Source organism: Malaclemys terrapin, chromosome 1, assembly GCF_027887155.1.
Source record: "Malaclemys terrapin pileata isolate rMalTer1 chromosome 1, rMalTer1.hap1, whole genome shotgun sequence".
Classification (NCBI taxonomy): Eukaryota; Metazoa; Chordata; order Testudines; family Emydidae; genus Malaclemys; species Malaclemys terrapin.
The window spans coordinates 177,320,616-177,335,697 of record NC_071505.1 but is presented as its reverse complement, the minus strand read 5'-3'; the positions used below and the strand labels follow the sequence as shown (position 1 = coordinate 177,335,697).

Genomic DNA, 15,082 nt, shown 5'->3' with positions numbered 1-15,082 from the left:
AAAAACTCCTGGAAGCAAGAACTGAACTGGGGAGAGAAGGGTTGAGCCCAAGCTGGAAGGGCGTCTAGCTTATGAGTAATAATACCTGAGGTCTCAAGCTGCAGACCAGTGTAGCTGCCTTTCAAGACTTTCTCCAATCTTCCTGCAACCATATCTAGGGTGTGAAATTACTATTTGTAAGCAATTCTGTTAGTGAAACAAGCTTAGCTTGCATGTTTTGCTTTATTTGCTTAGGAATCTGCTTTGTTCTGCCTGTTATCTCTTATATTCACTTAAAATCCACCTTCTGTAGTTAATAAACTTATTTCTCATTTATAATATAACCCAGTTTATGCAATTTATAATTGGGGAGGATAAGAGGCCGTGCATACCTTTCTCCACATTGAGGGAGGTGGCGGATTTCAAAAGATACTTTTGGGTCTGTACTCCAAGGGAGGTGGACACCTGAGTGCTGGGGCAAGTCCCTTAAACTGAGCCTTCCCAGAACTGATCTCAGTGTCTGTTTCATTCTGCAGTTGGGTGTGGCCCTGCCTGTGTGTGCGCTGGAGGAGACTTAATAGCCTGGCTCAGCAAGAAAGGTAAAAGGGGTGCCCAAGCTGGCATAACAGGCGGACTCAGTAGTATCTTAGCACATCAAATGCCATCCTAACGGGGGCAACCTGTCACAACCAGACTGAGCTCAACTCAGCTTAACACCTCTAGGTTGCAGGACTGTGCTCTGAGGAAAGCACGCCCAGTGACTACGGACAAGAACAATATTAAAAGGCCTTCAGTTGATAAAAGGTACTGATGACTTTTGCAGGAAAGTATTCTGTGGCATTTGCGTAGGCTTCTTTTTATACTGAAACAGATGTCTATTATCTGGTATTACTCTTTGATTTTTAGAAGCATTACATGGCATTAAAGTTGTGGTTCTTTACTGTACATTTTCTAAAAAATGTGGACATGTTTTTCCTTTACCTTTGTGAATCTATTGATGATCTGACCTACTGGATTAGTTTCAAAGTACTGGAGGGGAAGGTGCAGCACGTTGGCTAACATGTGATTATGCAATGTCCGAGAAGCACAGAGGGATCCCCGAGTAAGCACATATGCACCATAGCAGACCAGAAGACCTTAAGAATGAATGAATACATAAATAAATAAAACAATGTCAGGTGAGGTTTTTTTGTCCAAGACATCACACTTCAGCCTGGTAGGCCCACTATAAAGATTTGTTTTACATACGCATCTGTTCACATCTTACCCCTTCATAAGGAAGTCTATTCTACCTTTAGCAGGTGCATGTGATTCCTGTTAACACTAGCCGTGACATGGACACTGACATCTAACTCCACAAAAATAGTAACACCTCATTAGCTAAAATGTGCACTTGTTCAAACAACAACATTGACTTGGTTCCAAGGACAGCCATATTACAAATTAGTCTAATCTGCCTTTTCAATCATTCCCTCACTTTACAGCTCCCTAGCTTGATCCTTTCTCCCTACCACTCCCCCACACCAAATGTGAAGTGACTCTAGTTTGCTACTATACACACATATGATCAGGGCCGGCTCCAGCATTTCTGCCACCCCAAGCAAAAAAAAAAAAAAGCTGCGATCGCAATCCTAGAGGGAGTGAGGGACCTGTCGCCCCCGAATTGCCGCACATGCCACCCCTCTCCCTTGGCCGCACCAAGCACCTGCTTGTTAAGCTGGTGCCTTGAGCCGGCCCTGCATCTGATTACAGAATGACCAATATAGTTTGTCTTTGTATTACACATCTGCAGTCTCCATTACAGATTTAACAGGATGTAAAAGAACCCCAGGCAACTAAGTTTTGCAAATACAGAGAAAATAAAGTCTTGTATGCTTAACCTTACCTTGTATGAATCCCAAAAGCCCATAGACACCAAGTTTATTGTTTCTTAAGTGTTTCCACTCTGTGTAATCCTTATTTTTTTCTTCTTCTGCTGACCAGGTGCTAAGCCACAGATTTTGTCCTATAGCTACTGCATTTTGTCCTAAATAAGCTGCTAGGGTTAGCCATACCCATAGCCAGCCAAATGCTTGCAGGTATTTCAAAATAACTGACATTGTCATCTAAATACAAGAAAAGCACAGGAGTTACTAAAAAATGTCACTGTGAAAGGCAAATTACAGTAAATGAACTGAATACACTAATTTCTTCAGACATTCATATAAATATGAAATCCAATAATTTAATCACATGCAGTCATATTTTGGGTCTTCAAAAAATCTATTTCCCCCAGAAATAATTTTTCCCCTTACAATAAAACAGAACATTAAAAACAACATTAAGGTTGCAAAATCAAGCCTAAAAATGTTAGGAAATGCCAGAATTAAGGTTGCCTAAGTACCCACAACTTGCCCCCTTTCTGCGAATGCACTATAGTACTATAATTAATTACATGATCATATACTACTCTTTTCAATAAGACCCCAGTCTCATTTAGGTGCACAGGATCAATGGTGCTCACTTAATAAGCAATTATTCATTTGTTTTTGCCTCACTAAATAATGTGTGCTGTTGACCTTATTTACTTCATGCTATTCAAACCCTACTTTGAATACAGAATTATGAATTTTTCTCATGGTCTTTCCTATGATGCTCGTCACTACACAAATATTTATTCATTAATTTTGATGACACCGAGGGCATCATCCACATTTTACAGATTGAAAGCTGAGGCACAGTAAGATTCAGCTCAAAAGTATCCAATAATTTTCTGTGCCCAATTTGAGACATCTCAGGACTGATTTTCCAGACTACTTAACAAGATTTTCAGAGGCTTATAACTTGACCAAATATGGGCAGATTTTCACAGTGATCGCAAAAAGCAAATCCCTGACACAACGGCCACCCTCTTGCCAAATTTCAAGCCTCTGCTACAAAACATGGAGGCATTAGAACTTTTCAAAGAAGGGGTCACCAGAATTATTTTTAACATGGGCAAAACATGCTTTTCTCTAGCCCTGATCTCAGAAACAGCTGAACTATTTCGCTGAATTTTTCCCAAAACATTCACCTTGAGGCAGATGCCTAGTATGGAAAATTTCAGCCCAACTGGTTAACGTTTGGCACAGCTACCAATAACTGAAAACTGCGTCTTATAATGGGCAATGTCAGGAAATCTTAATAGGTGGTGCTACCAGCCCTGCCTATAATTACTTTAACAGATTACATGAATATAGAAAACTACAAAGGTAATTTATCCAATGCTTACGCTGCCAGTAGCAACATTTTCTTTCTTCATTGAGAATGCTTTGGTTTGTTCAAAGGAAGAACTGCAAATAACAATGTTAAATGTAATTTAATCATAAACATGAAGTGAAACATCAAGAAAAGCACATACACCGAATCAATCTTGAACAAAAACAGTGAACTTAAAGGTCTGTGAATTCCTCTTCCTTGAAAATGCCAGTGTATTTCCAAGCCCTTCCTTTTTATCATTAAAATATTAGTGCAGCCAGACACAATAACCATGATTGATGCAGTGTCCTAAGTGCACACAGTGATTTACAAACTTGCAAATAGATGTCCGCCCCTAGGAATTTACTCAACTATCGAACAGAACATAGAAGCAGTCTGATGTACACAAAAAAGCAAACCAAACCAATGCTAGGGAGCAGCATGAGTGCAAAGGACATTAGAACAAACAAAGCCATATTCCTATGTTGCCTATGAACAGATGGAGTGGAGATGATGCAAACAGCCCCTCCCCTAGCCCAGATTTACACCCAAATCTTGCACTGTGCACTCCCTAAGTGCAGGAGGCTGGAGTAGTTCTAGTATCACTTCAATTACCCTCCCCAAATCAGAGCGTGGCCGTGTACTGCTTACTTTCAGTACTTACCAGTCTTTATGCCCCAGGAGCTCTTTTTGAGGCAGAGTATTGCCTTTTTGACTCTCTCTCTTTAAAGAAGCCACTAGAGTGAAAAAATGGAAAATACTTTTTTCAAGTCTTTATAGTTTGTTCAGACAGCTACAATTAAGAAATGAGAAATAAAAAAGGAGAGAATGCAGGTGAGGTGGAAGTGGGGCTGCTCTATAACTATATATGAATACTGTATATTGACCTGGTTATTGGGATGTTTACTGTATGAATATGTTGGTTTAGATTAATAGCAGAGTCACAGTTCAGAGCCAGCTGCACCTTTGACCCCCTCTTTAGCCTGAGTGAGCCTTTTCAGGTGACAGGCCCGTACCTTCACATCTCCCAGAGTGCAATCCTGCAATTCTTCCACTTTCAGAATAGGTTCCCTGTGTACTAACCCTAGTTACTCAACAGACACAGCTGTGTTCAGCTACCTACAAGCCTTGTGCACTTCAGGATCCCTGTGACGAGTAGGTGAACACAGTGACTCCGAACAGCCTTTTCAAAACAGAAATATTGTTTAATCCCAATAGTAGGAACAAAGCATAAACAGAGAAATGGGGTTTTAACACAACAGATGGTCTACACATATATCTATCTTACCTAAAGGCATATGTATGACTATCTTAACCCAGACACCATAACCTCTGAGGACTGGGATTCAGTCTGGTCCCCAGCAGTGTGCCTCTCCCCTCAGTTCTTCAGGAACTGTCCTTTTATCCACCCCAAAGTTGGGTGGATCCCCTGTCCTGTAGCTGCTAGTCAGACTGTTCAGCTCAGCATGGTCAGAGGTAAAACTTGAAAGCAAATAACACTTGCATTGTCCTTTAAGTACCACTGTATGAAGCTATTTTCCATTTCCCTGCATATGTTATGCTAATATCAAGAAAAAGCGTAAAAAAAATTGCAGCGATAGTATGAAATTGTTTCTTTTTGGTCTTGCTGTCATTTAAGTCAATAAGCCTGTTAAAATAAAACTGTTTTCTGCATACATCTGTTGTGTTGAATTCACCTATAATTTTGTCCATTTACCGTTTATATCCATTCACAGCCATGCTTCTACTGCATGCTACAAATGAACATTAAGAAAGGTATTTGCCTATTCTAGGATATTTGTATATCTGTAATATATAGCAGCTGCTTTTTAAAGTTTGTGTGTTAATTATCTTTACTTACAGTTGTCAGGAGTATCCCCTTAGAAGTCTGACAATAATCTCTCTGTTGAACCTGGGTTATTTCATTATGCAAAAACTGATTTGTTTCCATCCCACTATTTTTCATAAATATATCATTACCACAGAAGTTTTGCTAACCAAAAAAAAATGTCAATTTACACAGTAGCAGCATCTTTTGCAATCTGAGAATACAATTATTGTTTAACTACTATACAGAAATAGGAGATACAAAACAAGGAATAGTTTGTTTCTCAGCACTAGAGCAATACGTTAGAAACTTTCCACGTAAAGTGTTTCCCAACAATATTGTAAGAGCTGTCAGTTAGGTAAAATGTTAAGCCTAAACATCCCTCTGAAAAGTGCAGAACACTTTCTTTGTATACGTGCAAGAGGAAAAGAAATGCTCTCAGGTTGACAATTCCTATGCCATACTTCACCATAACATGTTCCATAAACTTATGGAAATAGAGGGGGGTTTCTAATGTAACACCATGTAGATTAGTACCAACAGGTATTACTGTAAAAACTAAAAATGGCTATAAAAGTCAGAATTATTGAAGTGTCAGATTAGTCAAAGATTCATTTTGATGTAAGTCAATTAGGAGTTGACAGGACAAAAAAGCATAAGCAGAAAAAACATGGAACTATGTGGCAGTTTCTTGTGCCAGGAATTACTTATATTCAGATAGACCCTGGTCACATGAGGGCCTTTAGGTGCCTGAAGTCAATGATTTACTATTCCAACAGTGCCTGAATTTTATTCCAGTTTATAACTTGGAATCTCAGCATCTAGACCTGGCTGAATTCAAACAAGTGATAGTAGGGGGAAAGGCTTTGTATCCCTTTACCAAATCCTTGTGCTATTCAATCCCCTAAGGAAAAAAAAATGTCTTAGCGACTGATGTAGAAAGGTAAAACTAGGTTTTAGGAAAATATGGTATATTCAAAAATATTATATGTGCTCACTTTTCATTTGAGGTGTCTCTTCACTTTTATTTTCTGCACTGAAGACTTGAAGGAGTTCAGCAAAGTTAGCTCTTTCTGAGAGCAGCTCTTGGTAGGTTCCCATATGCGTTATCCTGCCATTTTCCATTACAATTATAACATCTGTCCGAGGCAGGAATGTCAGGTTATGGGTCACTAAAATACGCGTCTGAAAAACACAAAACATTTTCTTTTTTACCATATGAAAATGAAGTGTGTACTATCAGTACAGGTTTTTTTTTTTTTTTTTTTTTTTTTTTTAAAAGGAGAGTTGCATATGGAATTGTCTTAGGAATTTATCTAGCTACCTCTTTAAAGCAACCAACTAGATTTGAAGAAATTGTTACCATTGTTACATACTACACTACATTTATTATCAAATTACACATTATTATGCTGCTGTTAAACATGTGGTTCTTAAGGCATGTTGTATTAGCCTTACAAATAAAAATACTTCAGAATTAGGAAAGTGCTCATTCTTAATGATAACAGAAGACCATGAAAGCTCGAGTTTCTCAGTAAGAGTCCCTCTAAATACAACCTAGTACCATATCTATGTTGATAGCAGCCCTGTTCATCCTGTTTAGGCATCTGTCACTACTAGTGTTTTCAGTACTGGAACCTCCTTTTTCAGGTGTTTATTACCAATAAAGCAGGTGAAGAAGAGGAGGATAAGAGGGAAGTAAAAAGAGAAACATCTCCACTTCCACCAATCCATGAATTCCATAGGTAGCAGCTAGCAGTAAATAATCTGCATAAATCAGTAATATTGTGGAAATTTACTTTTCACCAAGCTATTTGAATCTTTAACAAATTTTAAATGAGAAAACTCTGTCACCTGTCCACTCTTCCTCAGGGATTCCTTTAGTCACCAGAAAACCTTTTTGTCACTCACAGTAGATGCAACTTCCTATCAAGTAAATTTGGAAGTTGAATCTAGACAAATTCAAACTAGAAATAAGGTGCAAGTTTTTAAGGGGGGCAGGTGGGGATGTAACTAACCATTGGAACAACTTTCCAAGGGTTGTGGTGGATTCTCCATCACAAGCAGTTTTTTTAAAAGATATGCTGTAATTCAAAGAGGAATTATTTGGGGAAGTTCTATGGCCTGTGTGTGATGCAGGACAACTCGATGATCGCAGTGGCTCCTTCTGGTCTCAGAATCTGTGAACCTTAGGTCCTCCTTTCAGCCAGGTGAAGGATCAATAGTGACCACAAGGCCCTTCCTCCCTCCTCACAGATAGAACCCACAGCATTCCTAAAATCTTGGCCAGCTAACAAGCAAGGGCCAAGCAGGAAGCCCAAATATTATATGACTCTCTGTGACTGTATGGGTACATCTGTACTGCAATAAAAGACCCTCATTGGCCAGTCAGCTGACTTGGCTCATGGGGCTAAAAACTCAAGTGAAGACATTCAGGCTCAGGCTGGAGGCCAGGCCCCAAAACCCCACAAGGAAGATGGGTCTCAGAGCCTGGGCTCCAGCCCAAGCGCAAACATCTACACTGTGCTTTTTAGCCCTGAGACCCGCGAGCCTGAGTCAGTTGCCCCGGACGCTGAAACTCGGTGCCACAGGTTTTTTATTGCAGTGTAGTTGTACCCTTTGAGACTTCCAGATCAGCCCAGGTTAAGTGTTGACTGTGTCTGTGTTCATAAGACTGCTTGATATGATTCAAATAGCACAATCAGCAGGGCTTCTTATTTAACAAGGTGCTCCCTCTCTTTACCATATATAACAAGCCCACTCAGACACGATTGAAGATTTTCAATTGGCCCGTTGTACTATGTGAAGACTGATTTCTTTACCTTATTTTTTAAGAGCCCTGAGGGCCCAATCAGCTTCTCGAAAAGATGCTTTCCAACATGTACATCTACAGCAGACAAGGGGTCATCCAGAAGATAAAGGTCAGCATTGCTGTAAACAGCTCTAGCCAGATTTACCCTCTGCTTCTGCCCCACACTTATATTCACTCCCTAGGAAAAGAAAAGCAGTCAAAAGAGAGACACGTCATTTACTGTCATTCTGAACCAGCATGTCTAGCTCCTATCAGTTACACTACACCACTAAGTGAAAATAGACTGTGTAAATCACTTCAAGAGGAGATACCACATATGAAACATATTTATGGTAGTTTTAATATATGTATATAATTTATTTTCCGTTCTTCTTCAAGGTTATAGGGTTAAAAGTAATTGTTTACAGCTTAAAACTGCTGTTGTATGTCAACCGTAGAGCATGAAAGTATGGACACAGCTTTACTTCAAAAGAGGAACTTTTTAGAAGTGGCTATAAATCCCCTTACAGTTTTACAAATGTCCACTTAGCTTTATTTGAAAGAGTTTACATTTACGCTTTTCCATTCTGGTTCCTTCGCTAACTTCCATACAGCAGCTCTAGCAAACTCCCAAGCTTAGCACTAGAAAAGGATATGGATGTATTTTATACAGTACATCTCCTTTGTGACAAACATATGTAACCTTTGAAAAAACAAGAGTGATCTGTGATAGGTGAAGTATCCGCGTGTTTGTGCACAATTTGGGAAAACGGGTAGAGAGAGGAAAGCAACATTATGGATAAGGGAAACTCTCTCCAGCTTGATACTAGTCCTGTAATAGCTTCATGTATTTTACCTAGAAAAAAGATAAGAGGTCCTGGACTAGGTGTACTTCCCAACCCTGTAGTTCTAACTAATGGGAAAACATTCTACTACCATATGTTACAGGCAAAAATACTGTAATTATTGTACTGCTTCTATGAAGAGTGTGTTCATCTAATACACTAAGATGGCACCGTTATGATAATTTCTTCCTTCTCTATCTTCCAAAAGATCAAAAACATTTTTGTAAAAATAGTCAGGATTGAGATAAATACAGGAGAAATAGAAATAGTTTCATAAGAGGGTGCAGTAACGTATTCGCATGCCTCAGTTTCGACCACTAAGCCTTCAAGGAAACCTGCAGATATAAAATGCATACACTTAACCAGTTTTTGTTTAACATGCTAAATGTCCCAGTTAACCAGATTAAGGTGGCTGACATTAGAAACAAACTTTATCCCTGATAAGTTTCTGACTCCTGCTCTCTGATCTCCCAGCATTTTCTATGCAAGTTATATTACAACCCAGAGCTCTGAAAGAGGACGGCGCTGACATACAAAGGGGGATCAGCTTAGTGATTTTTTTTTTTAAATAAATTACCTAATTGTACAAAGTTTTTTATAGAAATATTTGTATCCTTTATAAGAGGGAATCACTGGAAATAATCAGCAGAGTAACGGTGACAATAACAATAATTACTCTATCATTTTTTAAAGTCAGTGTCATAAAGTTTGTTTGGAGTTTTTTGTTTTACTTTTTTTAGGGGGCTAAAACAATTAAAATTAAAAGATTAAGTGGTATCTAACAACAGTGGTATCTGACAATTTTTCTAGCAACATATCCAGGCAAACAAGGTAGATCATGGAATGAATACCAAAATCCAAAACAAAATAGAGATGGAGAAGTGGGGTTTTCAGAAGCAACCAGCATTGGCCTAAGTCTGTTCCCACTGATTTCATTTGGGGCAGAGTTAGGCCTTTTCAGTAGTTTTCACGTTTGATGTCAATTAAGCTACGTCTACACTAGAGAAGTTACAGTGGCGCAGCTGTAAGATCTCTCATGTAGCCGCTCTATGCTGATGGGAGAGAGCTCTCCCGTGAACATAATTAATCCACCCCCAACGTGTGGCGGTAGCTATGTTGACAGAAGAAGCTCTTCCGCCAACGTAGCACTGTCCACACTAGTGCTTATGCTGGCGTAACTTATGTCACTCAGCGGGGTGGAATATTCACACCACTAAGCGACATAAGCTTTGCTGACGTAAAAGTAGTGTAGACATAGCCTTAGCAAACTAAATGCATTTGGAAGATATTGTGAACTAGAGCTCAGCTGAGTGACTGCATGTGATGTTTCAAGTTCTCACCCTTTCTCCAATCTCTGTTTGATCCCCATTTGGTAACTGCTCCAAATCTGGTAGTAGAGCGCAGGCTTCCAAAACTCTCTCATAATATGGCCTGTTCAGACCTGAGCCAAAGAGAATATTTTCTTGCAAAATGGAATTCTGAATCCAGGCCTGCTGGGAAACGTAAGCCACTGAACCCTAAATAAAGAGAAAAGGCAAAATACTCTCATTTGGACAGTTCTACATGTGGTAGGATAGCATCTGCTGTTCAAATTATATTTCAAAGTAAAGTAATTGGTTATTACTTCTAAATATTAGCATAGTCAAACTGTTAGAATTCTAAAAAGTCAAATGTTCCAGACCAAGCTGTTGAAGATACTGGCTGAAATACTGTGCATGTTATGAGGGCATGTGCACACTATACCACCACCCTTACACGCATTGAGTAAAATCTTACTCATTGAGTAGCCTCACTGAGAGCCATTGGACTTCTTGCATACTAAGGTATTACTCAGTGCACATAAAGGTAGCAAAACTGGACCTGTACTTAGAATGTGGCAAATACAGGAAGATTATGTTTTGGTTTAATTTGAACTTTTTAAGTAAACCCAGTTTTGAAGCATTGCTCAATTGGAATAACAAGGTGAAGTACTGCTTAATTGTGGACACTCCTGTGGTTAGTTACACAGTGTCTTTATGTATCACTGATGATCCAGCTGGATAAAAATGTCAACCACTAGAAACTAACATGGTTTTATGGGACAGGAGTGATGATTTTAAGAGCTCCTGACTATATAATCAGTGGATCCTTCTGACTTAAATGCATAAATCTATGAAAATCTATTAATTTTATTAAGAAATATGATGAGATTCATTGACATCATCCTCCACCCAATGAATCCATACTAACTCTTCAGTTGCATATTCTATATAGTTCCTTGTCCTAAAGAAGGCGTCCGCCCCCCCCCACTTTTTTGTTTTTTTGATTTCCACTAAAATGTACTAAATTGATTCGCTTACTGTAAATTAGCAAGAGACTTCAGACCCCTCTTGTTTAAACAATAGTGAAAGGCAATATGGTCTAGCGGATTTACATAGGAATGGAAGAAAAGGACTACCAAATTCTAATCTTACTCCAAAGTGACTCAAACTCAAGAGTTACTTGACAACTCTGCATTTATCAGTATTATGGTGATTGGTTAATCTATTTACAGTGTTTGGAATGATAAGTATTATTATTAGTGTGGGTTATATTGAGAGGTTATCTTTCTGCATAGATATTTTAGCCTAATATAAGCCTCTTTAAATTCTATTTTATTGTGATGGGCATTTGGACACGTCCCTCACTCTGTTCAACCACAGAAAAAGTTTATGCCAAGGGAGCTGTTATCATTGAGAGGGGCAGAATGAACTTCCTTCCATCTCTGCCCACAACTCACTTTCCCCCATTTAAATGGTTTCTCTCCTTTCTATGTGTAAGCCATTGTGAAAGGGCTGATTGTCTCCTGCAAAACTATATCATTGCTCCAAATGAGTTATGGTTGTGTATCACTCTTCTAAACCAGCCTCTGTAGGATGTGTAGGCTTGATGCATGACCTTAATCCTAAGGGTTTTTGCAATGAATAATTATAGATTTACTAAAAATGAAGACTAAATCATATTAGTTTTAGTGTAGGTGGCTGCGAATCAGTTAACTTGGCAAGCAGCATGAATGCCACCCAGTTATTTTTTCAAAGGATCCAATGGTCAGCCTACTAAAAGAAATGCTTCCATTGTCAATATATTTTATTATATTCACAAATAAACCGTCTTCTGTAAAACAGTCATATTGTAATAGTGTAATTGCAAACACAAGAAATAAAATCAACTTTACTTTTCTTTGGACTATTCCTTCAAACTTGTTCATTTCTCCAAGAATAGCAGAAAGGAGAGATGACTTTCCAGATCCAACCTGCCCCACAACAGCAACTAAAGAGCCTTCCAAGATCGTCATGTTCAAACTGGAAACATTTAGGAAGACAAACAACAGTTATCCTCTATAAACACTGTACTTGTATAGAGTAGAATCCTCAAAAATACAGCCTACTCCACTGTGATTGAGGAGGTGAATATTTCAGTTTGGATACCTGTGACTAGAGCATACTCTAGAGCATGGGTCCGCAACGTTTGGCACGCGGCTCGCCAGGGTAAGCACCCTGGTGGGCCGGGCCAGTTTATTTACCTGCTGACGCGGCAGGTTCGGCCGATCGCGGCCCCCACTCACCGCGATTCGCCATCCCAGGCCAATGGGGGCGGCGGGAAGCCACGGCCAGCACATCCCTCGCCCGCGCCGCTTCTCGCAGCCCCCATTGGATCAGCCGAACCTGCCGCGTCAGCAGGTAAATAAACTGGCCCGGCCCGCCAGGGTCCGCGTGCCAAACGTTGCCGACCCTTGCTCTACAGCCCTGAAAAGCTGGACTTAAGGAGACTGTAGTGTCTCTCTGAGTGTTAAAAGTCACCATACACTATCAATTGCAGAATTGGGGCAACAGTGCAGTAGGAAGCCATCACACAGTACAAGATTAACAGTAAGAGACCATGTAAGTTCAGAAAGAAAAACAAAAACACCCTGTTTGATTTGTAGCTATTTTCACAAATGCTTTCAGGGGACTCAGTGGTCCAGCTCATGCTGCTACACAGAGGTACTGGGCCATCTTGTGCCTTCCCTGTTCTGGCTACCTGCATCACGAGTAGCAATGCGGTAGGAGAAGCAGGCCCTGTAAGGGCTCTATGTTCAGTCCCTGTGCAGGTGAGTGAATGGAGACAGAGCAGAATCTTGGCCTCCCTCTTCCCCCTACACACCTGGTCACATAGCAGTGCCAGCACCTTAGGAAGCATGCGCTGTTCTGGGTTTATTCTGTTTCCTAAGTAATGGGGAGATGGGGAATACTGTGGTCTGGGGAGTCAGCCTTCTACCTCGCTGTTCTGGGACATCACAACATGCTGCACCTTGCACTAGGCAGACTGTAATGTCATCATCTATCCAAAAGCTATGTAAACTCAGCCCGGCAGAATGTGATGCCTGTACAGATTCTTGTTCATAGTTACTAAGACTTGATTCTTACTTATTTAAGATTGAAGGTCCAGTCTTCTCCCACCGGAAAGAAGCACCAATAAATCCCACAGCATGATCTGTTGCAATAAAGAGAAATCAACAATAAGTTACAGAGGCAGCCTCTCAGTTGATATTATCAATTTGGCTAATCAATTTGTTCCTGCAGACATTGAACAACAACAACAACAAAACCCTGCTTACTTCCACTGTAGTTTGTGACGATGTCTTGAGGATCAAGGTCTTCAGAATATAGAAAATCCTCTAAACGACCCAGAGAAACCTTTGTCTGTAGAATGCACAAACATTTATGCTATTTGAGTTTTTAAGCAATACTTCATATATTCTAGATTAAACCAATAAAGAAGCAAGTCTATTAATTTATTTTGAGATGGGCAATGAAGTTCTTGGCACTAAATAGAAAATGTTTTCCTTATGTACGTTCATAAAGGTAGCTGAAGATTTAGGCCAGTGGTCCCCAAACTGTGGGGCGCACCCCTGTAAGGAGGCAAGGAGGAACATTCCAGGGGGCATGGCGGGGCCTGGGCCAGCCCCCACAGGGAACAGGGAGGGAGGGCCACCCAGCCCTGCTCTGCCCCTGTTTCTGCTCCAGCCCCACTCCCAGCCTTGGCCCCATGCCTAACCTCAGCCCCAGCCCTGACCCCAGCCAAGGCTCCATTCTCAGCCCTACCCCAGCTGCGGTCCCCTTACCCCTATCCATGTTCCCCTGCCCAAGCTGCAGCCCCACTCCCGGCTCCAGCAGGAACACGGACAGGGGCAAGGAGGGGGGCAACCCTGAAAAGTTTGGAGACCACTGGTTTAGGCTGACAGCAGTATTCACTTGAAACACCACACACTGTTAGACAACATTGCTGCTCATGTCCCAGTGGGAAGTAGGCTCTGCTGACTCATGAAGGTTATGTCTTCACTGACAAAAAAAAAAAAAAAAAGGGTGCTTTAGCTATTATTCTACTGGAAAAACACAGGGGAGACCATGCACTTTAGTTTTATTTAAGGTAAATTAAGCAAAGTCAATCACAGGTTGGGGGTTGGGGTATAGTGCTGACCTGCTAGCTACCTTGTGGCAAACACTACGAGTGACTTGTTTCCATGCTCGTTAGTTATCTTTCTGTTTAAAAAACACCTCTGTGTCAGTGGAGACAAAGTCTGAGACAGGTTGTTTGTGGATTAGCTCTCTGGAAGAGAGAGAACATTTAGCATATAAACTGAGCAGTCCTAAGGCAGCAGTCAAGCTGGGGGAGACTGAGCTCAATTTTGTTATAATACTGCTAATTTCTAGGTTAATAAAACCAAACCCCAGGAAGGGTTGAGTTCTGATTCAGTATAATTTGTTGCCCATGTCTGACAGCAGGATGGAGAGGGCATCTATTTACAATGGCCTTGCCACTTTACAAGAAACTGAGCTACATACAGAAACAGTAGATAGAGCACAAGTAGAAATAGGAACGGTACTCTTGCCATCTGCTGGTCATTCCTTATTATAAGTTAACATACTTCAAAAGAGAATATACTCTGAAACCCCCTCCAACACCAGTGCCTCTCCCGCCCCACAAAGACATGAAAATTTCAACAAAATAAAACTAGAAATAATCAGGTGGTTTAACCTTCATCTACAAATAGATTAAACCACATGACACTGAAGATTAATAAAGGGCCATAAATGTCATCCTTTTTTGACACATATTCATATTTGGTTTAGGTTTTACCTGGGCTACGGCAGAGATCACTGTTGGCAAATCAAACAAAGGCAGTCGCAAAATATTAAACAAAGAGATAGATGTAAAGACTTTAGTTGCAGTTAGGACATTCTCTTCATCCAGCAGAAAATAGACTCCAAATGTAGCCAACGAGACCTTTAAAAAAAAAAGGCAGGGGAGGGGGGGAGATGAGGTGATTATTTTTCCATTACTTGTCCCATCCTGCTTAGTTTTACTTTTCAATGATTCCTGCTACAAAAATATGATGGTAGCAGTTAAGAGCTGGATGTTGAC

At 40.3% G+C, this 15,082-nt stretch overlaps 1 protein-coding gene across 1 annotated transcript in view; it reads right to left on the bottom strand.

Moving 5' to 3' along the window:
• LOC128847638 (multidrug resistance-associated protein 1-like) overlaps nt 1–15,082 on the bottom strand; it is a 54,091-nt gene that overhangs the window by 14,442 nt on the left and 24,567 nt on the right. Inside the window, exons 9-19 of the mRNA XM_054047212.1 lie at nt 14,798–14,944; nt 13,275–13,359; nt 13,084–13,150; nt 11,853–11,979; nt 10,000–10,176; nt 7,846–8,013; nt 6,022–6,208; nt 3,860–3,932; nt 3,230–3,290; nt 1,865–2,084; nt 961–1,115 (exon numbers count right to left, since the gene is read on the bottom strand). Of these exons, the coding sequence (XP_053903187.1) occupies nt 961–1,115; nt 1,865–2,084; nt 3,230–3,290; nt 3,860–3,932; nt 6,022–6,208; nt 7,846–8,013; nt 10,000–10,176; nt 11,853–11,979; nt 13,084–13,150; nt 13,275–13,359; nt 14,798–14,944 (1,467 nt within the window). The remainder of the gene's footprint in view (nt 1–960; nt 1,116–1,864; nt 2,085–3,229; nt 3,291–3,859; nt 3,933–6,021; nt 6,209–7,845; nt 8,014–9,999; nt 10,177–11,852; nt 11,980–13,083; nt 13,151–13,274; nt 13,360–14,797; nt 14,945–15,082) is intronic.